Source organism: Ambystoma mexicanum, chromosome 3q (genome assembly GCF_040938575.1).
Source record: "Ambystoma mexicanum isolate Mex_15411 chromosome 3q, UKY_AmexF1_1, whole genome shotgun sequence".
Lineage (NCBI taxonomy): Eukaryota > Metazoa > Chordata > Amphibia > Caudata > Ambystomatidae > Ambystoma > Ambystoma mexicanum.
In genome coordinates this window covers 206,497,942-206,525,167 of record NC_090926.1, presented here as the reverse complement: position 1 = coordinate 206,525,167, position 27,226 = coordinate 206,497,942, and the positions used below count along the sequence as shown (strand labels likewise).

The window sequence follows — 27,226 nt, the reverse complement described above, 5'->3', positions numbered from 1 at the left end:
AAGTCCATCTTAAACCCCATGTTTGTTTCACTCAAATCCACACCGATGCTCATACCACTTGCTCATTCCCATGGATAGTGCAGCCCATTGTATGGGACTTGCGTGGTACATTCGGCCCTCCACCGAAATCCGTTGTGCACACTTGATCGAATTCCTATTATTAAGAGTGCTCTGTGTGTACTTAACTGACGACTTCACCACTCTCATGCCACCCTAAGTCTGAGCCTTGCTGTTCAGTCATACTACCCAGATAGATAATGGGAAGTACCGGGAGGATAGCACAGGGCAATGTGTTTGTCTTGGAACACAAACTGCTCATCGGAATAGGGTAGCCTCTCAAAATCTCTTGTGTTAAATCAGAATCGGGCAATTGGAAGTGTGCTATTTCCTTAAGGCGTCTTTATCATCAAGTGCTTCAAATCCTACTCTGTCCCTGGTGTGTGACGCTCTACCCTAGGGAAAAGAAGTCCAAAAAAGTGCCCATCACGATATCATACAAAGTAAACCAAGTCCCTCAGCCAGAAAACCTACTATGGTGTGGATCCTATCCCTGCCACTTTGAACACAAGAAAATCTTAAACACAAAAAAAGTTCCCCAACCCCGAAATGGTGGCTGACTAGACTGTCTGGATTTCTCCTTGCCACAAGTGTCGGGGACTCTTGGCCCCTTTTCAGAGTTCGTCACTTTTCCTTCCATACCTCTTCGGATTGTAGCACAATCTCTGTCTCAGATTAGTCTCTTCTGTATTACATTTTAGCAGACAGTTCATGGCAGTCTCTGGTTGATAAAGCAGCCTGGGCTGTTTTCTGAAACGCTAGTTCACGTTCGATATTTTTCTTTGGTTCTCCTCAGTGATCGTTATATTCTGGGGTTGTCAGCTTTCCCTGCCGACCTTGTAGTTTGGTTTCTTATTCCCAATCTGGGTATTTGGTTGCTCCCACCCTGTTCTCTTATTTTTTTTCTCTTCTGCCCCGCTCTGGGGAATGGTTTCTCTTTCCCCATCTAGGCTTATGGTTACTGACCCTGCCTTGGGGTATATTTATGCTTACCCTGCCCTGGGGTATACTCGTGCTCAGCCCGCACTGGGGTTTGATTGGCATACTGCTCTCACGTCTCCCAGAGTCACTGTGTGCCCTTGTTTCCCATAGCGGTTCTCCTAGCGCAGACGGGGAGCTTTGTAGTCGGCGGCATCTGCTTCTCTGGTTTAATCTGTGGTTTGCATTGGGCCCTCTTTGCAGGGCCCTTTGGTATTTGGTGGTTCTTCATCCTTGAGCCACTATCAGTCTCTCGGGTCGAGACCATCCGGGTATTTCCGGCTTCTGCTTCTCCATGCGTCTCGGCATTCTGTGGGCCTCTCCGGATGGTTGAACGCCACAATAGGTCTTGCCTGCCTCCTCTGGACACACCTCTCTGGAGGAAGTCTGCCCACCTCTGCCACTCCACAGCTGACTCAATGTCATCCTCTATGGACAGTACCCTTTTGTTCCACTTGATAAAGGGACAGGTTTGTTCCCATTGTTCTTTATCCAGGAACAGACTATGTCTGAAAGGGATTAGAAGTTAAATCAGCCAATCTGGTATAACGTTGAGCCAGTACACCATTTCACTCCCACATAGCCAACAAAAGTGCTATTTCTTGGGATAAGGGAGGATAACGGATATTCCTATCTTGGGATTGCCTGTCCTCTAATGGTGCAGGGATGTCAACCCCAGTGAAATGTTATGTTATGTTATTAAAATCAAAACTACCTTAAGGGCAGCCAGGACCCAAGGGTATCTTAGTGCTGTAGAGTAGCAAGTTAAGAAGGGGGGAAAAACAGACAGCCCAGAGAGAGAAGATAAACACAGTACATATAAACTAAAGAAGATGCGTTTTAAGCACCTTCCGAAAAGCCAGGTGGTCACAATTTGGCACGCAAGGTCAAAGGGAGAAGATTCCAGAGGGTCGGGGCAAAAAAACGAGAAAGATGGTCCCCCAATGGTAACTTTGGAAAAGTGGGGGACGCACAGCAATAGTTGGTTAGCCGGACATAGATTTCGTGTGGTAGCACCTTTAGCCTGTTTCTCAGATAGGAATCACCAGAGCCATAATAGGCCCGATGGACAAGAGACAAAGTCTGAAACTTAATTCTCGCGGCCACTGACAACCAGTGGAGGATTCACAATACTGGAGTGGCATGCGCAACCTTCGGCTGCACGTTTGGCCATGGGCCTCCCGAATTCTGTACCACTTGCAACTGCTGCAGGAGAAATTTTGTCTGAGCAAACAGTATGGCGTTGCAATAGTCCAATGTCCCAGAAATGGATGCTGAGCCTACCAAACTCCATAATTCTTTGGGGATAAATGGCCGGATTTTCTCAGCATTCTAAATTTTGCATGCCCTAAACTGGATCTCGCCTTAACCTGGGGGAAAAAATTGAGTCATGCTGGGATTTTCACCCCCAGGTTTTTAAGTACCTCAACCGGAGTATGGAGAGGGCTTAATGTTGAGGGCCAATGATCAGTGGTCAACAGGGCCTGGGCAGCTGGAGAATGCCCGAGAACCATCACCAAGTTTTTTCCCGCATTACCTTACAACTAATTTGCATTCATCCAGCTGCCAGTAGCCACCAAAAACAATTTTTTTAGAATTTGTTGGGTGTCGTCAGCATAAGCATAGAAATCTGGAACAAAGGAGAAATAGCAGATCCCTCTGGCACTCCACAGGTCATGGAGGGGGCAGAAAGAAAAGGGGGAATGGAAAGCACCCGGGGTCCAGCCAAACAAAAAGGATCCCACTTGCCCTGTCCCATAATGGGTGTTCAGTTTAGTGGGATTATATCTTGTACCTGGCAGTTCATGTTATGTAGTCCCCTTTCCATGTTAAAATTCACTGACAGGTTTCTGTATTAATTGATTAAACTTTTATAACCTGCTCAACACCGGAGGCCAGTCTAAGTGTGGGACTGTGATTCGAACCTGTGTTGCTCTGGTCGGTCTTGCTTCCAAGACAAAAGCATTGCCCCCGATCTATCCTCACAGTACTTCCCATTATACTTTGCTACCATGTTTGTAAATTACCCGGTTATGGGGTTGCTACTAGGTACATGACCTTTTGTGCAGTGCTTCTCGCAGAAGTATTTAATTCTCTAATGAATACAAAAACAAAACATACACCTATTAACATTCATATAAGTATATTGATTTCTCTCAACACAAGTTGTGATCATTAAGGGGAATCATGCAGGAGACCTGAAAGAAGGAACCAGATGATTAATCCTAGAAAAGCACACTAGGAAAAAGTTCACTGAACCCATCGATTGGCTTCAGAATTCACTCTCGGGTTGTATGGGAAGTCAAACGAAACCCCCTCCCAACCTCAATTATGCATTAATCACACTGACAGATGACTGCGAGAGGAGAACCAAGGGTGGCTACAGTCGCAGAATACAATGCCAGCAGATGAAAATGTTGCAGGGTGCTGTCGCACGTGATATTTAAACCGAGCCCATGAGCTCCAAAATAATGTTGCTTCTCCACTGCAAGATATCCAGAGCATCGTAGCATTATCCATGGATAGAGAAAATAAAATAAAGAGAATACTCCTCACACTATCCATGCCATTGAAAACCAGAAGTATTAGGAAAAGATTTCTCCTTTAGGCAATTTTTACTCCACATTCTATGGACCCCCAAACTTTTTTGCTATATTGTTAGTTGGCTCATTTAAGTTTGCCTCAGTTGGTTACTAACAGTGGCTAGTGGCCAAAGATGGCCAAAGCCATTAGATTTTTTTATTGTTCTTTGGCAATTTTGTTCATGGCCTTCCTGCCTTCTGAGGTCTGGAATTCCCTTTTATGGTCATGCATTTGCCGGGGAAAGCTGCCGTGTTTGCAGGCTTGTGCATGCCATGTGTGTTTGGACCCAGGAATTGGGCTGGGACTATCTGGTCCCAATCCACAAACTGGTAGCAGTGAGTCGAGTGTGCATGCATGAGTCAGCCCCGTAGCGGTCCCCGATTGGACCACTGCTGGTTTGAACGAATCATGCTAATCCTTTCTATTGGAGGGCAGGGTTTGATCACTCACCTGAATTTAGAATAAGAAGAGGAGTTCTGCAACCATTCCAGTAGATCGGACGAGAAGCCAAGTATCCTGTGTAGCTGCGCAGACGATGGAAGACCAAAGGACGAATCCTGAAGAGTCCTTACAACTATTCTTGCTGTATTCCCTGTGAATCTCTGCTGGACTACCCATCTCAGAAGACCATTGCTGGTGCTTCGACCCTACTGACTGGTGGGACAAAGCAGCCTCAATGCCTTTGCATGATCCTGGAGCCTCCGGAAGTGTCCCTGGACCACACAGTGGACTGACCAGCTCTGTTTTGGGCTACCTTGCCAGACGCCTCGGCGATCCACGTTTTAGTCCAGATCTTTGGTAGTCACCAGCTAGTCCTCCAAGTGTGCTTCCTGCCAAGTTTCAGTGTCCCAGTATTCAGGGATGATGTTCTGGAGGGCTTCCTTTTTTCGCAATTGGAGAGTTGTTCCCCGTCTCCCATGTGCGTTGACAGTCGCTGGACTCGCCCTTCCCCTGCCAGGTAGAGTGTCCTGAAGAAGCCTGCATTAGTGTCCTGCTGCATTTCTTCACTGGAAAGGGTTGCGCTCAGATCCTGGACTAGACCGGAAAACCTCCTTGCACCTGCCGCTCCTGGGTATCTTCTACTGAATCCAATGGCAGAAAAACCTACCTCCAGTGACCCCCATTCAACCTGTCAAGTCCGTTGAGAAAATCAAAGTAAGAGTGGTGAGTAGTTGCAATACTTACCTGTGCCCCCATCTCCTTCAATTATGAAGTTTGTGAAGAACGGATTTATATTCCATTCAATTGCTTGTTAAATATTTACTTGAAAAGCTGTTCTAGAAGTCAGGAAAAATACTTTCAATCTTCACTACCAAAGTAACATTTCTTCACTTTGTCCCATCTTGTAAAGGCACTTTGTGAACTTTTGGCCATAAGGCCCCATTCAATTTAAGGTTGGACTCAAAGTTAGGGCTTCTATTCCTGTGGAATGGTTATTCAATTGCTTAACTACGTACTTACTTACTGAGGACATAGCTTCCCAGTCAAGGCTGCGCAGTTATGGAACACCCACCGCCATGACATCAGAGAACCTCAGCCCTTCGCCAATTTCAGACAGAACCTAACTAGGTGGCTGAGAGCCAATGACATCCAACTACTCTAACCTGCATGACCCTCTAAATGCTCCTCCCTTGACTCCCACTCCCTGCTCCTGGAGCCTACTTACCATGCGATTGAAGCTCCGTGCACAGCACATCATTCTGACACTGGTGACTTGATATGTCACACGGTACATAATTGTATATTACTACCCTATGACTATGCAGGAAACATGTAACCTGTTACCCTTTGTTCCTTGACCATGACCTTACCTTGTACATACATGCTTATTGTAACAATGTTGATGTCTGTATTTTTTCCTACTTCTCATGTACTTGTAACTAAGTTGAGCATATCCTTGTCTGTTTGCGCCCTGATGCCCCAGGGTATGGCGCGCCATATAAATAATAAACTAACTAAACTAAACTTTCCCTTTCAGGTGTATTGGCGAATTGTGCGCCCTGTGATGAACAAAAGTGACTGTATGTTATATTCAGAGTGTTGTGATATTACCTGGTTAATTATTTTTTCTGGTGTTTTTGGGTCTATAATAATTTTGTACTTTACTGTCCAAGTTTCATTTTTGAATATTTTCACTCTGTGGACTCATTGTGGACCCCGGGGCCCCACTCAGCTCTTCTGACATTTAGCCTCGACCACTCTGCATACTACCTTGATTGGTTTTGGATAAACTCAGAGTTCCCCTGTTCAGTAGAACTGTGGTGGCCTCCTAAGATCTGCAGACCAGGCCAGAATTGAGGAATGCATCAGTAAGAAATAAATTGGGGGATGGATGTGTCGCTACCAACACTGGCCTCAGGAAAGGACTGCTCAGTCCCGAGAACCAGTTGCGTCCCCCCTCACAAAACCTAAGCGCATTTGTATTTCAAATCAGGTGAGGGGCAAATGGCATGAGCTAATGGTTTTTAAACAAAAAGTATTACAAAGAAGTAAAAACCAGAGATGGTGCAGAGAGTCACTTTGTTTGCCATCTTTCCCCTTCCTCGGGCACTTACAGAAAATGTAGGGCATGCTCCATTGAGGCCAGTAATCACGCACTTACATTTCTTATCCTTAAATATCACAATTTAGGTTCAATGCAGATATTTGTCAATCTTTATCACTTTAGTCAACCTATGATTTAAGATGGAGCACAATATTCCACTGGTGGCAGCTGTGGGATCGCAATTCTTCCCAAAAAAAGGGGAGCTCCCTCAAGGATCGTTTTGAAGCATGGAGTGTGTCTCCTAGAATTTTACCCTTTATCTGTGCAGTGCTTCGGCAATGGGATGACACACTAGAGACATGCAAAGGACAAATGGGGTATCTTACCTGTGGGCTGGCGCCGTTGGTGGTAGATGTGGAGTGCGCCACCCTTGTCAACCCGTGTGACCACCTGGTATTCAGTGCTGTTAAAGCGATTGACTCGGATTACGCTCGTCTTGGGCTGGCCGTTGGCATTGTCAGAGTTGGTGGCATAGAGGTAATTCTCAAAAACTGTAAGGCTGTACAAGTGTTCAATCTGTGGAGAAGGGAGACAGCAGGGGAGGTTAAAAACAAGTTAGGATAGAACAATGGGTGTGCAAGTACCACCAGTGTAAAACTTAAAATCCACCGAGATCACTACAGAGCACTGCCTTCACTTACACTTTTCCCAACATCAATGACCACAGTCGTAAACTCACCCATGACGTACACTCTCCGCCTAAATAGAAACCCCACAAAACCCCCATTATCAACTGTGAGTAGACTTCAATCCAGTCGCCTACAGTCAAACACACCCATTAACAGCCAAAGGGCTACCAGTATACATGAGTCATGTTTTCGAATGACAAAAGTTTTGAAAAAAATGCATCGAAAAAATGCATTTTTTTGTAGGTAATTTTATTTTTGTACTAAAATGGGTGTTAAGGGGTAAAAAAAAAAATAGGGGTTGGGGGGACCCCCCATTAATTTTTTTTTTAAATTCACTTTTTCGATGCATTTTAATTCGAAACTATGGCATTCGAAACTATCACTATAAACCGTGAGTTACATTACACAGGACATACCTGCCCTCTCAAATGCTCGATTACGTTAAAAGGATTTTATACTTCATCCAACCCTGGGTGTAGTGGATAAGAGTGCCCTGACCTAGGATATCCAGATATTAGTCTGCTGCGGAAAAGTAGCAGAGAGAAGATAGGAGCATGCGACAGCTGGTGAAAGGCCACAGACTTGAGGATATAGTGATGAAGGGGAAAGGAATGCTTTCGGGCATCTCAGGTGCATGTGTTTGAATCCATTAAGGTGGGCCATAGATGCGTATTGCAGAAAGGATGTTATGTTAACGGTACTTAGATAGCGCACCGTCACCAACGGAATAGGTCCCCAAGCGCTTCGGAGGATCTGTAATGAGAAGGTGGGATGGGTTAGTGAGGTGAAGAGGGCGTAGGATAGTGAGAGGTGTGGTTTACTGTTGGCAGCTTCAACTCGGTAGACACCGGGTGCTGAGCTTTGGTGCGAGTATTGGATCGGTGTCAGTGGTGAAGTGCATGCAGCTGGTTGTGCGAGAGATGGTTGTGTGAGTTTTTTTAAGAATGCAGAGAGTTAGAGTTTATATTGGTTAGTGGGTTATGTGACATTTAACATGCAAGCATTCACAGTTCTGTTTAACTGTCTAAGTGTAGCACTTGCTGACCTACACAATTCAGTCTGAGTATGGCACTCACCAACCCTCACAATACCATCCCGATAACACACAGGCCAATGCTCATAATTCTATCCAAGTGCGGGACATGCCAACATTCTCAATTCCCTTTAAGTGTAGTGCTTGGCAATCTTCATAGTTCCGTCCAGGTGTGGCACCCGCTAACACTCACAATCCCACCCAGATATGGCGCAGGGTAATGTTCTCAACTCCAAGTGTGGCACATGCCAACATTCAAGTTTCATCTAGGTGTGGCATATGCCAACATCAACAATTCCGTCTAGATGTGACGCAGGCCAAAGTTATGGATTTTGTCCGAGTGTGGTACATGCTAACATCACAATCCTGTCTAGATACGGTGCAGGCTATCTAAGTGTGGTGCATGCCAACATTCACATTTCTGACATTTCAATAGGCGTTCTATCAAGTGTGGTGTATGCTAAGCCTTCCTAATTCCATTCAAGTAGGCAGATGCCGACATTTACAAACCTATCGAGATGCGACGCATGCTTGCTAAGTATGCATGGGCTAAGTCTATGGCAGTCTATGATATGGGAAGATAAGGTAGAGTGGCGGGGGTTTTCTGGTGTAGAGTAATTGCTCTACACCCCACCCATGCCACACTTACAGTTTTTGTTGGTGTCCGTTAGGTGCTGGCTTCATTGGCTTACCCTGCTGGCACAGGTAGACACATTTTGGAGCCGCCAATGTAGGAGCCACCCTTAGCCACAGGGGCTGCCAGGCAGAGGGCTGCCTGCGCTGCTGAGCTATGTGCAGAGAAAGCACCAATTAGGTGTTATCTATTTAAAAGCGTTTGGCATAATATGGATAGTCTATGCCAATCAGTTTAGAGGAGCATTAGGGAGTTAAGGTGGTTTTTCACTGCCTGATGGGCTCCAGCCACCTAGTTAAACTTTGGTCCATTTGTTATTACCTGGGATCACCTTTTACATTTTTCCACCATGCAAACTCCGGAATAGTAATTCAGGGCTGCCATGTCGCAAGGGCAGATTTGTCCCAGACTGAAATACAGCATGAAAGGTAAAAGTTGGTGAAAAGGGGTCAGACAGGATGCTAGGGATCTTTGGTAGCATTCTAGAGTATGCTGCTAGCATTGCGCTCAGAGAGAGGGGTCAATGTGTGTGATATTCTACTAATGTTTGACATTGCAGATGCTGCACAGCTCAAGATCCCAGTGCTGGGGGCTGTGTGTTACACGAGTGTACGACATAAGACTGTGGCGCGCTTGTTGGTAGTAGATCGCTTTATGCTATATGCATAGCACGTTATTCCAGAAAAAGGCCGCCTCAGAGCACAGAGGAGCTTGGCCAGACAATGTAGGCACCAGTGTGGTTAAAGGACAGCAGTGAATGGCCCCTTAGCCCTGAAAATCCAGTTCGACAGCGGTAAGTGGGTGACGACAAAAATGCTTTGAGGTTATGGTAGCTTTTAGTATGCACATTCCTATTGGGCCTAAAGCCCTGGGAATGCTGCCCGGGCAGTGATGGGGCCCTGACAGCAAACCGCAGAGGATTCCTGGAGCATTGCAGAGTCTGCGGCCCTCTTGGGTGGTTGCACGGCTCCTATGGGAATAATCTGCATATAACCCAACCCTTTCCAACTGCTTCCATGAGCTGCGATTGGGTAACTGGTGACAGTATGGTGAACCAGAAAGCAGCTCAGAGTACTGAACAACCAGCTCTTGGTACAGTACTGGAAGTCTTTCGGCCCCTGGAAATACTTTTACCAACAGGCCGGATTGGTTGTATGTCAAAAATGTAAATTGCTGTTTTGTGACCGTGAAAAATGAGCAAAATGTTCAATTCTATTTCGACTCCAACCTTTTTTTTTCTTTATTGGGGTTTGCTTCCATGCACCAGGCACTCCTAGACCGTCCTTTCCCTTCCACCCCCATTACTGTATAACTGTATAACTCCCCCAACTTTCACACTATACCAACACAATATTTATGGGGGGTAGGAAACAGTGGGGTAATAAATGAAGGTTTCTCATTCTTTTTTTCCCCAAATGTATGAGACCAACCCGGTGGGACTGCATTAAAACATGTCAAAACAAAGGAATTGCCTCCTGTGACAGGTCCCCGGATGTCTCCACTTCTCTCCTAGGTGGAGACTGTAAAGACCGGAGAGGGGTGTCTGTACTCCTGCTCTCTATATGGTAGAGGAGAGGCACAGAGGACCCCAGCCAAGATTCTCTATACTGGTAAACGTGGCGAGCAATCAAGGCCGGGTTCTTAAGTACAGTGTAGTCCCCAAGCACTCACAAAGGAATGTCCACACACTATGTTAGTTAAAACATAGCCCTTTATGTAAATAAGGTTCACGTTATATACATAATCACAATAACAAATTTTGTGCTCCGCCAATTCTAAAATGGTAAATATATACAGTTCTAGGTGGTACCACGATTACTCGGATTCCATTAAAATGCATCAACTGTACTCATGCGAATCAACACAGCAAAACGACATCAACCATAGACTTAGGAGGAAAAGAAGTTGGTTAGACAATTAGCAGAATACTGGGCCCCTACCCCTAGGCACAGTTCTGTCTGAGGATCCCCCCCACCTGGGCAACCTGTAAATGAAGATGCACTACAAGCCCAGTCCATGTATTGTCTATTAGAGTCTTATCTCCTTCTATAAAAGTTCTACGGCCCCAAAGTACCGAGTTCTTCTGTGAGTCGTCGACGGGCCCTTCTTTAGCGCACTCCCTTTCAGGCATGAGCCGCTGGTCGTCAGGATTCGGTGAAGAAAGAGGTGAACGTTTGTCATTGAGGGAGCAGCTTCGATCTTCGCACTGCTCGTTGATGAAAGCTTGTGAACGTCCTGTGAAGAAGGGGTGTGCGGTGCGCCTTGACGATGAGTGTTTGTTGCCGCGAAGAGTCAATGAAGAGTCCTTAGATCAAAATGTTCTTAGGCAAAGGAAGCACTGTGGCTCCAGTCGGTGACAGTGAGAGGCTCCCAGATATACTGTTGATCTCCCATTCACTCTGCTCGGTCACATTCAGGCAACCAACCACTCAGAAGGTATTCAGGCAGCCAATCAGGCACACGGTGCATTCAGGCCATTCTTCTCCATCCAGACACTCAACACAGAATGTGGATTCGGACAAGCACTCTTCCATTCAGCACTACACACTGCATTCATACTAGTTTTGGGCAGGCTGCCTCAGTCATTGTGTCAAACACCAGATACCAGACACCCATAACACAGAATGCTTATTTGTCACACACTCCATTCACCCAGGTCCCACCCCACAGGCGTACCCACAACATACAGTCATTGGGAAGGCCCCAGCTAGTCTGGCCTGGAAATCCCCCACAATAATAAGGGCCTCCCGGGACTTCGGGAAAAGTAAGGTACCAGGCGAAAGAAAGCAAGATGCCTCAGGGGCCATCTTGTTTTCTATCAGGAATCCACTGATTCCAATGATAGGGCCTGTCATCCCAAAATGGAGGATGCTCAGGGCAACTGTCAATTCAGCACAGAACTGCCACCAGCCCATACCCTGCTCTGTGGGCCACACACAGCTGCCCAAAAACATACACTAGGAGTACAGGGTGGTACTCCCACCCATGGGTGCCATAACGGTATCCCAGGGGTTGGTTCACCAAACCAAATACAGGAAGAGCCGCACCACCAGGGGTCCCACATGAACTACTGTGCAGAAAACAAGCCAGAACACATGATAAAAAGCAATAAAGGGCAAGTATTCAGAGGCTCTGTCCCTCCGATGCATTTCCAGCATCGCAGAGACCCCTTCCCATGAGGCCAGGGAGGTGAGGCTGCTACCCAATAGTCCCCACGGGGGTGGTACTCAGTGAGTGGATCTCATGGGGGAGGGAAGCACCCTATTAGATTAGTGCCAACCCCGGGGAAAACACAATATCCCCATGGCCAACCTTCCTCACTATCACCATCCTTAGTGTTCTTATCCGTTGCCTTAAAAACAGCAAGGTAGAATGTACTGAGACGAGTTATAGTCTGCGCTCCTCAAGGGACCTATATCCCTTATGTACTGAGTCGAGGAAGAAACCAACAGACTCACTGGGAGTCCTCAAGATTAGTATTGCGACGAGGAACAAGTGTGGAAGCATAAAGAGCACCTCTATAAACCATACTGAGCAGTCAAGTCTAGTCTTTATAGAATTCAAACTGGCCAAGGAACAGCTGAAAAAGAAGAGGGAAATTCAAGCACAGAGAGAGATCACAGCTATGGCCGGGCCATGTCTGGAAGCAGGAGGATGAAGCGCCACCTGAGAGTGCTGGAGTGCGTGGTTCGCCTGGGACGCGGCGCCCAAAAGCAGGAAGCTGCTGCAGAGTCACCGCAGATCACGAACGGAGGAGCAGGAGGAGGTATCCAAACGGGGGCGAGAGGACCAAAGGTGGGTTGGGAGAGGGGAGGCTTGCTGGGAGCCAGAGGGACCATACCTCAGTGGGGTACAGGTCAGGGACCCGCCTCCAGTAAGGAGTAGCATCCAGAGTCCTCTTCTTCGTGGTAGTCTTTGGCAGACTGGGAGACCAGCGCTGCTTTGACCATGAGCGAGAAAAAAAAAATCTCAACAAAAGGGGCTGGGACTCGAGAGAAAGAAACCAAAGGTGTAAGGGACCAAACAAAAAAACAAAAACAAAAAAAAGAATAGAATATCTTGCAGGATAGTGAACCGGGTACAATTATTGAGAATCAATAAGAGCTAAGAAGGGATTGGGATCCACACCCAGTAACTAACTGCCTCCAAACAATCATCATAGTCACAGTACCAGGCAGGATAGTGAACCAGGTGGGCTGTGAACACTGAGCATGGAGTAAAGCCAGGGGAAGGGAGATATACCCCCTTGTGTTTGTGAACATTGTGAAAGGAGCCAAGAGGAGAGAGTCGTTCTCTTGCCATTGCGAAGAGCCAGATAAAGACCAGGAGAAGAAAGACTTGTCCTGGCATTGGGAAAACAACTGAGAAACCCGAGAAAGTTCAGGTGGAGGGAGTCATCCTCTAACACTGAAGATAAAAAACTTTGTTCCATGTATCTTACTGGACCCTCAGTCCAAGGAATCTTTTTGAGATGACTTTTATCCTTTGGGAAGAACATTTCATTTGCATCACTCATTGGTGAACTTTCGCCTATTATCCAGGAGAAGGAATTCACTCTTCTGGGCCAAGAAGAGAACCCCTTTCCCTAGTTGAGTATAAAGTGTAAGGATTGGAAACAGGTTTTCGGACACAGGACAGTGGACTCTTTGCTTTAGCCTGTCAGCCTGATCGATTCCTCAGTATTTAGCTAGGGCAGGGAAACCCCTATTAGAACTAGGGTCAGGCAGGGTTTTCTCATAAAAAAAAGGTATATAGCCAAAAGCATGCCGCCTGTGGGTCGGTCTCCTACTTCTACACCCTTACATTCTAAAGAGGGTGCCCAGAACCAGGTGCTTTGCTAGCAGCAGGATAAATGTGGGTTTTGGCAGTAGTTAGGCAATCCCACATTAATTTGCACCAATACTGTCCCCCCCACCACTCCCCGCCTCTTCTCAGGCTCATTATTTGAGCAGCAAAGAGAAAGTATAGGTTACTTACCTGTAACTATTTTTCTCCAGCAAGGTTCTGGCATTGATTCACATGCTTTTGAATATTCCCTGTCGTCAGGCTGGCAATCCTCAGTAAAAGAAAAACAGTTCCACTTTAGCTTTAAAACTGTATTTCTCCTCTAAAGCAATCACTATCCTCTGGGTCATACTGCCCCTATTCAATGACCGTCCTCTCCCTAAACTTCACTCCTGGTAGCCATCTTCAGATTTGGTAAGCGCGTCAAGTGGCAATATGAACCAAGAAGAGCCACAGAGGGGACGGTGGGAGGGTTTGCATGTGAATCCTTGCCAGTCCCATGCTGGAGAACAGGAGTTGCAGGTAAGTAACTTGTTACTTCCCCAGCATGGGGTCTGGCATGGATTCACATGCTCATGAATAAAGATTACAGAGCAGTACACATACACAACCACGTGAGGTGGCCAGGCTCAACATTAGTAAAAACACTCACCCCTGAAACAGACTTACCTCAAGTGAACAGGTTGCGGAGTACCACTTGGCCGACCCGGGACTCCTCCCTGGAATCCCTGTTGATGCAGTAGGACCTTGTAAAGATGTGCGTGGAGCTCCACGTAGCAGCCCTGCGATGTCGAGCCGGGGCACATCAGAGAGAAACGCCATCGTTGCTGTGATAGCTCTGGTGGAATGGGCTCTTAGCCGGCCTGGAAGGGGTCTGTTAGCCAGCCAATGACAGTGCATGATGCAGCCAGACAGCCATCTGGAGATGAAACCTTCGACAAGGCCTTCCCATGATTCATAGGTCCAAAAGTGACAAGCAATTGAGAAGTCTTCCAAAACCCCTTTGTGCGTGCCACGTAAAACTTCAAGGAACAAGCAACGTCCAGCGAATGCAAGGCCCCTCTCTGCTGGCAACGAAGGATTTGGGAAGAAGACAGGCAACACCAAAGGCTTGTTGACGTGTAACTCTGACAGCACCTTCGGCATAAAGGTGGTGTGCTTACGCAAAAACACCCTTGAAGTCTGCCACGAGGAAAGCCATCTTCCACAAGAGGAACTTCAGGGGGGCCAGATGCATTGGCTCAAAGGGTGCCCCATGAGTTTAGCCAATACCACATTGAGTTCCCAAGTGGGAGGCAGAGGCTTAACCAGTGGAAAGGTCCTGAAGAGGCCCTGGATTAACTCCTTGACAAGTCTGTGAGATCATAGGGAAGGCCTACAGGGTGTAATGGGATATGGTGGCCAAGTGCACCATAGCAGGAGTGGGAACGGAGGAAAGGCGTAAAGGAGGAGTCCCTCCCATGAGAATGAGAAAGCACCCCCCATGTTTTTTAGCTGCAGGAACCTGCTGGTTAAACGGACACTTGAAGTTCATCGCTGTCACGAGGAGATCGATCTCGGGCTGACCCCATTAGCGGAATAGAAGATCCACTTGGTCCTGGTGAAGTTCACACATGTGGCAAGAACGTAGTTCCCTGCTGAGCGAGTCTGCAATAGTGTTTATGGTGCCCGCCAGGTAAAGGGACAGGAAACATGTCCTGATGAACAGCCCAGCACCACAGCTCCTGGGGATCCTTGGAGAGAGCCGGAGAGGGCGTCCTGCCTTGCTTCCAGTTGCAGAACATGCTAGTGGTGTTGTCAGTGAAGATCCTCACTGCCTTGCCCTCTAGCAATGGTAGGATTGACTTGAGGGTCCATAAGACGGGCCGAAGCTCCAGGACTTTAATGTGAAGAGCCTTTTCTTCTGGCAGCCAGAGGCCTCTGGCATGTAACTGTCCATTGTGGGCTCCCCAACCTTCCAAGGAAGCATCCGTGGTGTCCGTCTCGTGGCATGGTGGGACTTGGAACACCCAACGCAACTCCTCGTTGAGGGAGATCTTGTCTGTCCAAGAACCTTAGACCTGTAGCCATCTCATATCCAGAAACTCCTGGAGAGGTCTCATCTGCAGTCTGCAAAGGCAGACTAGGTTGATGCAAGAGGACATTATGCCCAGCAGTGACTTGACGGCTCTCACTGTAGCCGACCGTGCCGACAGGCGCCATACTTTCCCCAAGATGGCTACCACCCTCTCTTCCAAGGGCATCTCCAGGAACGTTACTGTGTTGAGTCGGGCTCCCAGAAACAGAGCGGTCTGCGATCCTAATGAGGGTAGACGTGAAGGCCCTCCAGACGAAGATGTATCGCCACCGGAGCCAAGCACTTTGTAAAGACACTTGGTGGCGACTTCAGGCCAAAGGGGAGTGCCTTGAACTGATAGTGTCATCCCTGTACCACAAACCTCAGGTGTTTCCGGTGGATGTGGAAATAAGTGTCCTCCAGATCCAGTGATGCCAGGAAGTCACCTTGTACCAGCTGGCCGAGCACTTGCTGCAACGTGACCATCCTGAACTTTGGGACTTAAAGTACTGGAGGCGTCTCGGGTCCAGGATCGGCCTCCACTCTCCAGGCTTCTTTCAGACCAGAATGCATCTGGAGTATCCTCCAGAGCCACAGAGGCACTGGGGGACGGGCTCTATCACCCCCTCTTGCAGCAGCTGCGCCACGTGCTGTTCTTGTCGAACCACAGGGGGAATACGAGGGCACCTGCATTGGAACTCCAAGTTGTGCCCGTGTCCAGCACCCATCTGTCAGTGGAGATGGTCTTCCACGCACTGACTAACCTCACCAGGCAGCCTCTCACGGAGGTGCACAAGTGGGGGCCTGAGTCCACGGCTGGTTCAGGCCCATTTTGGTGTTGCAGCCCTGCCCTGTCGGTGGCGCCAGCGCTGTCCTCCACTGCAATATGCCTGTGAGCGACTTCTGTATGCCTCCTGCGTCGTGGAGCAGGAAGGTTGTCGATCAGGGGTGTTATATCTCTTGGAGGATATTCCGGACTTCTCTCGAGAAACGAAAGGATGACTAACGTTCCTGCAGGGTACCCAGTGAATGTGCTGTCTCCATGTCCGGTCTGAGGTTGGTGGCTTTGGGCCATCCCCGCATCCGAAGAGACACTATGTTGCACATTTATCTGGAACCTGTGTCTGCGATGTCCTCTACAATGGCATGGTCTGAGGCCATTTCCCCTTCCTGGAACAGCACCAGAGCTTCCACTTTCTTATCGCCGGGTAAGAAGTCCAGAATAAGGCCCAGTTTATACAATAGTTCCCAGTCATAGCGGGATAAAATGGCCAGGGCGTTAGCGGCTTTAATGATATGATATATTATATTTTATTTATATTGTGCCCATACACAAGTGTTTCAGCAGTGCTGGCAGCAGTGTATATGATCCTTTTCCCCATCGCGTCACCATGGACAAAGACGACTGGTTCGCTGATCATTCTCTGGCTGCGGCTAGGACCACATAGTCGTCGTGGTCAGCCCCCCCCTTCAACGAAGTAGTGATGGCAGTCGACAAGGTCATCAACAAGGTCGACAGGATGGTCGGAGCCTTCGTCGATATGGTCGTAGACGCCACTGACAAAGGTGTTCTGGCTGGCTGGGGGCAGCGTAGGGCCACCTTTCGATCTTTCCTTCGATGCCTTATCTGCCGATGGTAAGCAGAGTTTTTACAGAGTCAAGGACTTTCTCTTAGAGGGAGCACCCCTGCCTGTTAGGCTTGCCGTAGAAGTCGTTGGTGACAGCGACCTTGTCCTTCCAGCGCCAACACCCTCGGAGAACCCAGCAGGATCAACGTCGTGCAGCGTGGGCTTCTTTTGGACCCCAGGGGCAGGGCGTCCTCAAAGGACCTCAACCTCTTTTCTGAGGGAGTTTGTTCAAGGGACCGGCCGGTGCTGGGTGAAGCATGACGATGCTCTGAAGCAGAGTCAGACTTTACCCGATTTCAACTAGGCCACCAGCCTGCTGTAGTGGTCTTAGTCTTTTTTGAAAATCCCCGGCAGACCTTGCATCCCTCTTCATCAAGGTCCGGATGCAGGCAATACAGACATTTGTGGTTTCTATCTTCGACATACACATTCCTCAAACCACACTTTGCGCAGAGTTTGAAGAGGCATCTCTTTTCTTTGGTCATGGTGAAAAGGCACGAAGTAGGCCCAAGCCCGGGCCCGGGCCTTTCTCGAAACTCGAAGATCTGCAATGTCTTTGCAGACAGCGCGACTGAGCTGCCGGTAGACTATCTCCGGTCGAACATTGCGACAAAACAACAACAAAAGTGTACAACTATTTGTCGAAAAACACTTCAAATATGAGAATTTGCTCAGGGTGCAACAAGAGGACTCCCAACACTGAAGCGTGTGGTAAAAGTCTGAAGATGGCCTTGAGAGCTGGAGCTTAGGAAGAGGACTGTCATTGAATGAGGGCAGTATGGCCCAGTTGACAGCAATTGGGCTAGAGGAGAAATATAGTTTTAAAGCTAAAGTGAAACTGTTTTTCTTTTTCCAAGGACACCCAGCTCGACGATGGGGCATATTCAAGAGCATGTGAATCCATGCCAGACCCCATGCTGGGGAAGTGCTTTTTAGTTCATTTATTTAAAATATTTCCAAATACCCCTTTTCTTAAAGGGGTTTATCTTGGGAGGATAGCTCAGGGGCAACATGGTTACCTTGGAAGCAAGACGACACGGAGCAACACAGGTTTGATGCCCGGGTCCGTGCTTAGAAACCACTGGGTATTAAGCGCTTTATAGATAACCTATCATATCATATTTATGTGTGTGAAGCAGATTCATGCAGGAGCGATCCTACCAGTTTGTAAAATCCTCTCTGTTTATGGTTATATAGATGTGTGTTATAAAAACACTAACCATAAAGTGAATCTAGATGTGAATCTGCTTCACACACATGAGCCCGTCTAAGGCAGGCGTGGAGTCGAGGTGGGTGCCCACTCAAACAATCATGGAACAACATCAAGCTGTAGTGAAGACTGCCAATAGCTGCTCTCCTGGTTCCCTTCCCAATTTAGAGACCTTAAAAAAGAAACGGCTCTGAGAGGAGAGGAGGGTTCCAGCACCATCAAGAGAGGGAATGGGGGAGAGGCAAGCAAGGACAGAAAGATAAAAATAGCGAAAGGCAGGAAAAGGATAGGGAGAGCAAGGTTTGAACAGGAGGCAAGAACAAGAAACTGGGAAGTAAAACGACTGGGAGCCAAAGAGGGAAGGGACAGCAGAGTTAAAAGAAATGGCATAGTGAACTCCAGCAATGTTTTTATTTTGTAGCTTGGCTCTCCCTTCAGCCTAAAGATTGGAAACTGGAGACGTTCAGTCTGAAGACTAGAAACTGGATAATGTTAAAATGGATTTCTAAACTCTGCCGTGGTGACGGATGTTTAGGAGGCCACCTTTGTTAGATGAACAGGGGAACACTTCTGGGAAGATAGCCAGACATTTACGATAGCCTGGAGAGCAGTCAAGGCTACATCTCAGGAGAAGGGAGGGTGGTAATGGGGTCTCCAATGTGCACACGCAGTGAAACATCAAGAATTACAATTAAACAGTAGCATACTAAAATATACTATTTATTGTAGGCCCAATAACAAATTAATCATGAACTGCAATAGTAAAACACCAAACAGGCAACACCCTATGCAATATATACACAGTCAGTGGAGTAAGTGAGAAAGTTAATAAATCAATACCAACAATACCTACAAAGAAAAAAGGGTGAATAACTTTTATAGCACCAACAGTCTTCAGAAATGGCAACCCTAATTTATAAGTCCAGCCCTAAAACGAATGGAGCCTTCATCTCAATGTGCAATGAGAGTGTAAAAGCGCACAGTCGTGTGTAAAGTTCAAAGTATTTCTTAGGAGGCAGGAAAAAGTTAGGGGGAAACAGGTTCCAACAGTTAGGAGCGGTTCTGCTATGATGAGCAAAGCTGTTCCTGATTTTCAGAGGGCTTTAGGGAACCAATACTACCCAAGCCAACAGGAAGCCCAAAAAGAACCTTCAATGCGTAAATGTGTTGGGATGAATAAAGGGCCACCGGTAAGTAACTTCACTACTCACCGCCCTTAGCTTTGTTTGGGTCCAGACTTGGCGGGTCTAGAGGTGGTCATCAGAGGTACGATGTCCCACCCTCAGTTCTGTTTCCAGATGCAGAGGCGCTGCAGATGTGGACATGTGTCTAATTTGGGACAGGAGCTGCTACTCTTGATTCAGATGAAAAAAAAAACGCATATGCAGCGGGCCTCTGGGAACTGAAAGGAACACGGGAAAACTGCCTTTAGTGACCATCATTGTCACTCAGCAACGCAGGGGAACCCCAACCCTTGAGTTTTGACACGTTCTATCTCGCGGCCCAAATGTGCTGGGATGAGAAAATTTGGCATATGAGTGCTTTGTTGGATAAGCTGGGATTCCCCAGAGTTGAATACCTTCAACTCTCTCTTCCTAAATATCTTCCTTCTCGAGCTGTTCGCTCATCCGGCTCCAACTCCTTCAGGGTCAGCCGCTTCTCCAAGCAACAAGCTGGGGGTAGATCTCTCTCCTCGGCAGGGGCCTCCCTCTGGAACAGCCTTCTGCCCCCTGAAACTTGAGGAGAACCATCTCCGGTTCCGGAAGCACCTCAAAACCTTCCTCTTTGCTTCTGCTTTCTCTCGCCCTCTCCCCTGCTAAAGTCTTGACTGAAACTGCAACTGGGCCACCCTCACCGATCTCGGGCCTTGGCCCAGCCACTTTCCACTTGCACTGCCTCCCTGGCAACCCCTGCACTGCGGGACTGTGTCTGTATCCCTACAGCCCCCCTTCCCAGCACTTGTCTGCACTTACCCTGCACTTGCCACCAGCTGGCCCTATTTATTTGTTATTCTACTTACCCTGTATTGCACCCCCCCTTTCCCCTTGCACTTTCATCTTTCCCTCCACCCATGCACTTGCGCGATCTGAATGATACCTGGCCTAGTAGGATCGTTGTCTGTCTTCCCTTTGTTCGCCCCTCCCTGCCTCGTCGCGCCTTGAAACATTTGTGTATAAGCGCATTACAAATGCCATATCATTTATTATATCTCGGGTCAAAACTCAAAAGAGCGACTCTCCTGCACAGCAACCAAGGATTGAGCTGAACAGCCCATTGGAAGGCCCAGGGACACTTCCAAATAGGGCTCCTTGCAGGTTTACCAGGAGACATCGAGAGGGATTGGGCCACCACTCCAAGGGTTTGAAGCTCCTTCACAAGCCTTTGGAAATGAAGCACAAAGCACAGCTCGACCAGGACAATAGCGGGATTCGGGTGCCAGCACTCTTCAAGTGCCTCTCAGGATCGGTTCCGATCTGTTGCTGATCTGCTGGAATTAATGCAGGGCCCCACCTCTTATCCACAGTCAGGTGAATGCCTGCACCAACCCACGAATCGCAAGATCTGCTCCATGCATGTGGTCCAATTAGGTACAACTGGGACTCTCATACTCATGCACACCAGACACCCTGGTACCAGTAATGTGAATTGGGACCAGAGAGTCCCTGCCCACTTCCTGGGTACCCACGAATGTGGCCTGAAGGGGCCCGCAAAAGCAGTAGCTTTTGTGGGCAACTGCATGCCCCAATAATGAAATCCCAGCCCTGGAACGGCAGGAGGAAGGCTAAGGGACAAAAGGGCCAAAGAACCAGACAAAAGACCTTGTTGCATGGCCATCTTCGACACTAGCAACAGTCATGAGCCAACATGGTAAACGCAGTAAAATGTTTCACAACAAGAAAGAAGCTACTGCTGCCACCAGTCTGTACCAAGGCACATTGTACAATCACCAAAACTTCATTTGAGGGCGTCTAGGGACATAATACACAATGACCCCATTGCGCGGTACTGTAAGGTACTTTACGTAATATTAAAAAACTTACCAACAAGTAGCAACAAAGTCTAAAGACTAAAAGAAACAAGGTTTCTCAGTACTGACAGCCTGAAAGACATGTCAGCTTCCCCGTAACAATGAGCTAAAGCTCAGTGGCGTGCAGCTGAAGGCTGTGCCCCACTGTATGAAGTCAGTTTAGAATACTGAAACAAATGCAAATAGTTTGGGAGTCCATGGACTATGGAGGAAATGTTGCTTCAAGCAAAACCGTTTCTAAAAAGACCTTCAGCATGGAGACCTTCAACCTGAAGGAAGACTCAGTGGCAGACTATTCCAGAGACTTGTGTTATATATACTCCTTGCCAAACAAAGGCGCCAAGAAATATGGGATCTGGTGCTTCCAACAGTGAGGTCACCATGAATCCCTGGGTATAACCAAACCAAGATGTGGCCAAGGGGACCGAGAAGAGAACAGTTTGGAATGGGGAAAAAATGACAAACCGGACCAGAAGAGGTGTGTACTAAGAAACTCAGAGGGGTTTAAAACCCAGAACAAAAAGAGAGGGGGACACAAAAACAAGAAAAATATACAGAGGCATGCTTATAAAGGGTGGGAGACGGGAGAGACAAACGGGAGAAAATCAAATGTTGGGGAGGGATAGTAAAGGAGGAAAGCATTGGAGGGTTGGAAGATTGTGGGGGGAGGATAGTGTGGTATACATATTCCAATGTAACCCAAATGTCTGTAAACAAATATGCAAGCCTCCATCTAAAATGTTTGGCTTGTATGTCATTTCTCATGTATAGGATTTAATACAAACTCCCGCTTCATTGGTCCCTGGTCAGTATACGAACTCACTAAAATTAACAATGTTACATTGCAGGGGAATAGCCTGAGAAAGCTTCATAAAAGGGAAAGATGAAAGGAAATCGGGCGAGTTACAGCAAAAAAGTCATACAAGTCATCAACAAGTACTTTTTATTCAGTAACATAACCAGTAAATGCATAGGAGAACCCACTGGTGCCCACAACTCCAGGTCACGTCTTTTCTGTCTGACATGCACCACCGGGGGAAGACCATTCTTTTATTCCTACACACGACATCATTCACGGACATCACTCACACACCATACAGAGTGGTAAACAGACACAACATCCCAATAAGGAAAGGTAAAAAGCAGATGAGGCTGAGTAAAAGACATATAAAAGAGGGTACAATATAAAGTGGCAGTCTTTGGTGAAAAGGAGCAAAGGAAAGGTCACAGAAAGGACAGGGACAGGAGCTTAACAGTCTGCCAGCACACTGTGCCTTTGTGCTTTACATTGCTATAACTTTGATTGGAAGGGATTTACCTCTTAGCGCTTGCACCTGACAGCATTGTAGGGAAGGGATGTCCCCTCCAGCTCCAGTGCATCCATAACCTGCATTGTTGAGGTTTCAAGATGGGTCCCTTGCACCGCCTCTATGACCAGTGTCACTTTTACAAGCTCAAGAGTCCTCTACATCAATGTGCCTTTTTGACAATATAAGCTCTGTGTGTTCCGCTTACAGCTTGTGCCTGCGACTTGGGTTAATGAGGGATACTTTGTACATACGCTTTGACACCCCACGCACCTTGTACTTGTAGAACTGGCGATTTGGATTAAGAATGTGCACACTCCTATCCTGTGCCTTCTCAAATAATATCGCTCATTTTGTTCAGATGAATTTTCTGAATCTGTCCTATGGGTGGTTCCGAGAGGCCAGCCTATTCTGGTGAATGGGGGAAAGACACTAATGTCTATCCAGACTATCAATGTAGTGTGACTGAGCAGCAGGGCTTAGACTAGAGAGTGTGATCATGGTGAAGGGTTCAGTTAAGCACACACAGAGCACTCTTAATAACACACATTAGGAAGAATGTATAAAAATACAATTATTAATGCCTTGAACAACTCTTAGCAATTAAAAACCACAGGTATTAGACTAAACATACACTACTATTTATGCATTAACTTTTGCGGTGATCTGGCTACAGATAACAAGTACCTTACTTTAGGCATTTGGGCACATAATGTTGGCAACTGTAATGTTGCAAAGCAAGTGAATAAAGCACAAGATAAGCAGTAACTAAATTAAAGAATATGCAAGAAAGGGGTTAAAACAATATGCAACCGTATAATTATAGGGTACTACACTAAAATAGCCCCTTAGACTGAAGTCTAATAAGGCTCTTTGCAGGAGGCTAGGCGTCTTTAAGGTAGCCTGAACAAGTGTTGGCAAATCCAACAAGCAGTTGTGTTTCAAAGTTTAAGACAAAATGCAGGAAAGTTTTTAGTAGACTCTTTCCTAATTCAACCTCCTTAGAGAAAGCTCAGGGGAGGATCCTTGACCAGAACTCTCATACATTTCAGGCAAGGGAGTGGTAGGGCAAGGCCTATACACCCATGAAACCCTATGGAGGTGGGGGAAGGTTCTGGTACATTTACTCACCCCCTGTACTGTTATTCACTCAGGGACTCATTCTGGGGTTCCTCACTGGGTCCCCATGTCTCTGTTCGGTTGAAGTGGGTCTGGGGGTCACTTTTGACATCAGGATTTTGGTCCGGCTAGTCAGCCATTCCATACTCTGGAGACACTATTCCTGGTACTGGACAACATGGTGACCCTGGCATGACGAAAGAAGGCCCACGTTTTCTATGACCTCAGAGAACCCGTAGGACACAAGACAGGCAGAGATCTGCGATGGCCACTGCGAAGAAAGCGCAGAAGTCCACCCTTGTAGCGGAAACAAACTGGCCCCTCAAGTCCCATCTTTGTGCTGGAGAGCGGAAACTGCAGGTGGAGCATGGTTTCACAAGTCAGGGTCTGCAGACTCCCATGCCTGAAGCCAGGACAGTGACTGACCCAGCAAGTCAGCCCATGAGGAAACTGGCGCACCCAACTGATGGCTCCAGGACACCTCCATAGGCATCCAAGGCAAGGCTGCTCAAGGAGGGATCAAGACTGGTTGCTCTCACAGGTCTAAGGGTCAATGTCCCAGTGAAGGCCTTCTGGAGCTCAGCTAAGGAGCAGTGCTTCACCAGGACAGCTGGTTAACGCCAAAGCTGGTTGGCCATACAGTCCCTGCCCCATCATCCAGCCGCAAACACACCTTCACTTTGCCTGGCAAAGAGGAGTCTTTGACCAGGACAGGGTTTACCATATATAGCAAATTGGGCCAGAGCTGGAAAAAAAGTGGCCAAAATACAAGGATAGCCAAAGGACAGACGAAAATCTCCTGGCATGGCCATATCAGAGTATATGGTGCTCAATTAAGCATTAAAATGCAAATGTGCATGAGAGAATAATACAAAACGCAGAAGAAAAAAGCCTGCTGCCACCAACCCATCGAAACGTTAAAAGCAAGTAACCACAGATCTACTAAAAACAAGGTTATGGGGACACAAAGTATCCTTTACCTTAGTAAGGAGTGCAGTGTAAAGTAAACCGAGAATGTCACAATGGTGAACAGTTCTCCTGCACCGATAGCCATTGGGACTGATCAGAGCCCCCAAAACAGTTGAGCTTAGCAAGGCAAGAGAATTAAAAAGGCTTCACTTCCCTCCAAAAGTCAGGACAGGTCCCAAACGAGCAAAACGTTGGGAGTACATAGAGGTCTATGGAGGGAAAGTATCAAAAAGAAAATACCTCCCAACACATGATATGATGCGTTTCAAATATCTTCATTTTCGAGCACCATAGAAATTGAGTGCTAAACACAACAGGACAACAACACTAATGGCACTCAGAGAATGGACCTACCATAAACCCCTGGATGATGGTGTGTCGGTTCTTGCCTTCGTAATCCACCACCTCGATGTAGTCCAGATACGCATCAGCCCAATACACCAGCCTGCTCACCAAGTCCAAGGTGATTCCATGAGGGAAGACTATCTTGCTGTCCACCAACTTGGTCCGGTTCTGACCATCCATGTCACACCGTTCCACTTTTGGGATCTGCCCATAGTCTGTGAAGAAAACTTTCCTGGAGAAAAGAAGAGACAGTTCAGCACAACAACAGTGCAGGTTTGTGAGCAAAAGGCACAGCACATCGATATCTTAAAGCATAGATGGACTGTCCAAGTGCACCCCTCGTATAAGAGACATGGCGCTGCCTGTGTGTCACAAATGGGAGTGGGACAAGGCAAAGAGGCACCAGAGTTTCACTTTGATCCCCGCCTTACCAAAGCACCTCTGTTCCACCAGACTCAATTTTCCTGATGATTAATGCAGCACCTGCACTTGCCCCAGTTCATTGGGAGGAGCAAGAAACCAAAAAGTCTAAATATACAAGTTTACTACACTGTTATTAACACAGAGGTACACATTACATTTCTTGATAAAATTCATGAAACCAACAACACAACCATACGCAACCAATAGGAATGCCAGCATCGCTGTTAATATGTCTTTTACTTGGAGTTCATGTAATTCTTGCAATAGTCTCCTTCAAATATGCCTAATGTTCACCAGGTGGCGAGCAGCAAGTTATTCACACCTGTGAAGAACTGCTTGATTACCTACCCCACGTAGATCTACCTTCAAGAGGAATGTTTTCCACAGTCGCCTATTTTGGGGCAGTCTGGTGTGCCTTTTCCGCAAGGTCACAGAAAGAAACATGTGGTCTCTGTTCAGAGACCCCAGTATCCGTTAGAAGACTTAAGAACCCTGCCCCCATATAGGGGTTCAGTTAGGAATGCTGGCTGTGTAGGAAGGTGGGTACTGCACATTCATGAATATATAAATTATCTTTCAAGGCAATCCCCGGTCATCCCCAATTTGGTCTCAGTCAGCCCTTCTTACATGCAGAACTCAAAATCCCATTAGAGGACCCCGATCTCCATGGTGGAGGCTCAGTCTCCCTCTTTCAGTCTGGTGGGCCCTGTCCTCACCTCTCTGGGGAAAAGGCAGGATATTGTGTCCCTCAATTAGGGAAACGCTCCGTCTGGGGGGGATCAAAGGGGGAGCAGCTGCAGCACTTAAGCACAGTCTCTCACCACACCCACCACCAAATGCCACACACTTGCAGTCAGCGTTCAGATAGGTTGGTGCCTTTGCTTACATGGTTGTTTCTAAAAGGTAACCCATTCTTCCCATGGTCCAAGTGGCCTGCGAACTAGTGGCAAGTTGCTCACTGCACTTCTCACACATGGAGGAGCAGAGGTCTTCTACAGGTGTGACCTGTTCACTGACGCATTTTGCTTTCACTCATACAAAGCAAGTACCCTCTCCCGATCCGCAATTTTGTGGTAGCCCACTATGCTTTACAGTGTAAGCAACAGGACAAATTGGGTTACGGAAGCAAAGCATCTTAATATGTTAAAGAAGCAACATATTTAATAACCAGCACCTTCATCAGGAGCGTACATTTAGTCGATTAGGCAAGACTCTTGTAATGGGGAAATGGCTGTGCATGACTCGTGATTCCCAAATGCATTTTCCATCTTGCACTGCACAAGACTGTATATTCACCACAGACTACAGTTTCTGCATTGTTTATGCTCGCTGTGAATTTCGGTCAAGCGCTTCCATGTTCCCCTGTGTGTGCATTTTGTCCAGTATTTAACCATTGGAAAAACGAAGCTTCACTGTGCTTGGTCCCAACATTGCCTGATCACTATATGTTGTACCTTCATAATCCCTATAGTTGCTGGTTTCTGGCACATTGGACATTGCCCACCGTGGGGACTCCATCCCATCCAACAAAAAAAACGTTTCCCCTGTCCCTGGCATAGGCAAACAGCTTGCAGCCAGTGAAAAGGGATCATATTCTTCCCAAAGGCCTGGGCAACTCCCCTTGTCAGAAACCATGTTCAGCCTCTGAGCCAGAAACAATTTCCAGTGTAATCCGCCGCCAAGGGCTGAATCTCTGCTCCCCTTTGCTGAGACTGTCCTCCACTACCCAGTGACCGCTAGCCTGCCCTTGTACACTCATTCAGTCCACTAGTATCCATCATAGGGGGGTGGGGAGGGCATCTGGAAAGCCACATGTCCCACAACCTGTAATTATCCTGCTCTGCCAGATCACCAAGATTGCCCCTTGACTTCTTGCACCCCTTTCTGGGAACCTCCT

At 47.3% G+C, this 27,226-nt stretch overlaps 1 protein-coding gene across 2 annotated transcripts in view; it reads right to left on the bottom strand.

Annotated features, from left to right (window-relative positions):
• Positions 1–27,226, bottom strand: part of LRP1 (LDL receptor related protein 1) — a 1,300,039-nt gene that overhangs the window by 820,585 nt on the left and 452,228 nt on the right. For both annotated transcript variants that reach the window (XM_069653565.1, XM_069653566.1), the window contains exons 8-9: positions 24,916–25,138; positions 6,490–6,679 (exon numbers count right to left, since the gene is read on the bottom strand). In XM_069653565.1, coding sequence (XP_069509666.1) covers positions 6,490–6,679; positions 24,916–25,138 — 413 coding nt within the window. The remainder of the gene's footprint in view (positions 1–6,489; positions 6,680–24,915; positions 25,139–27,226) is intronic.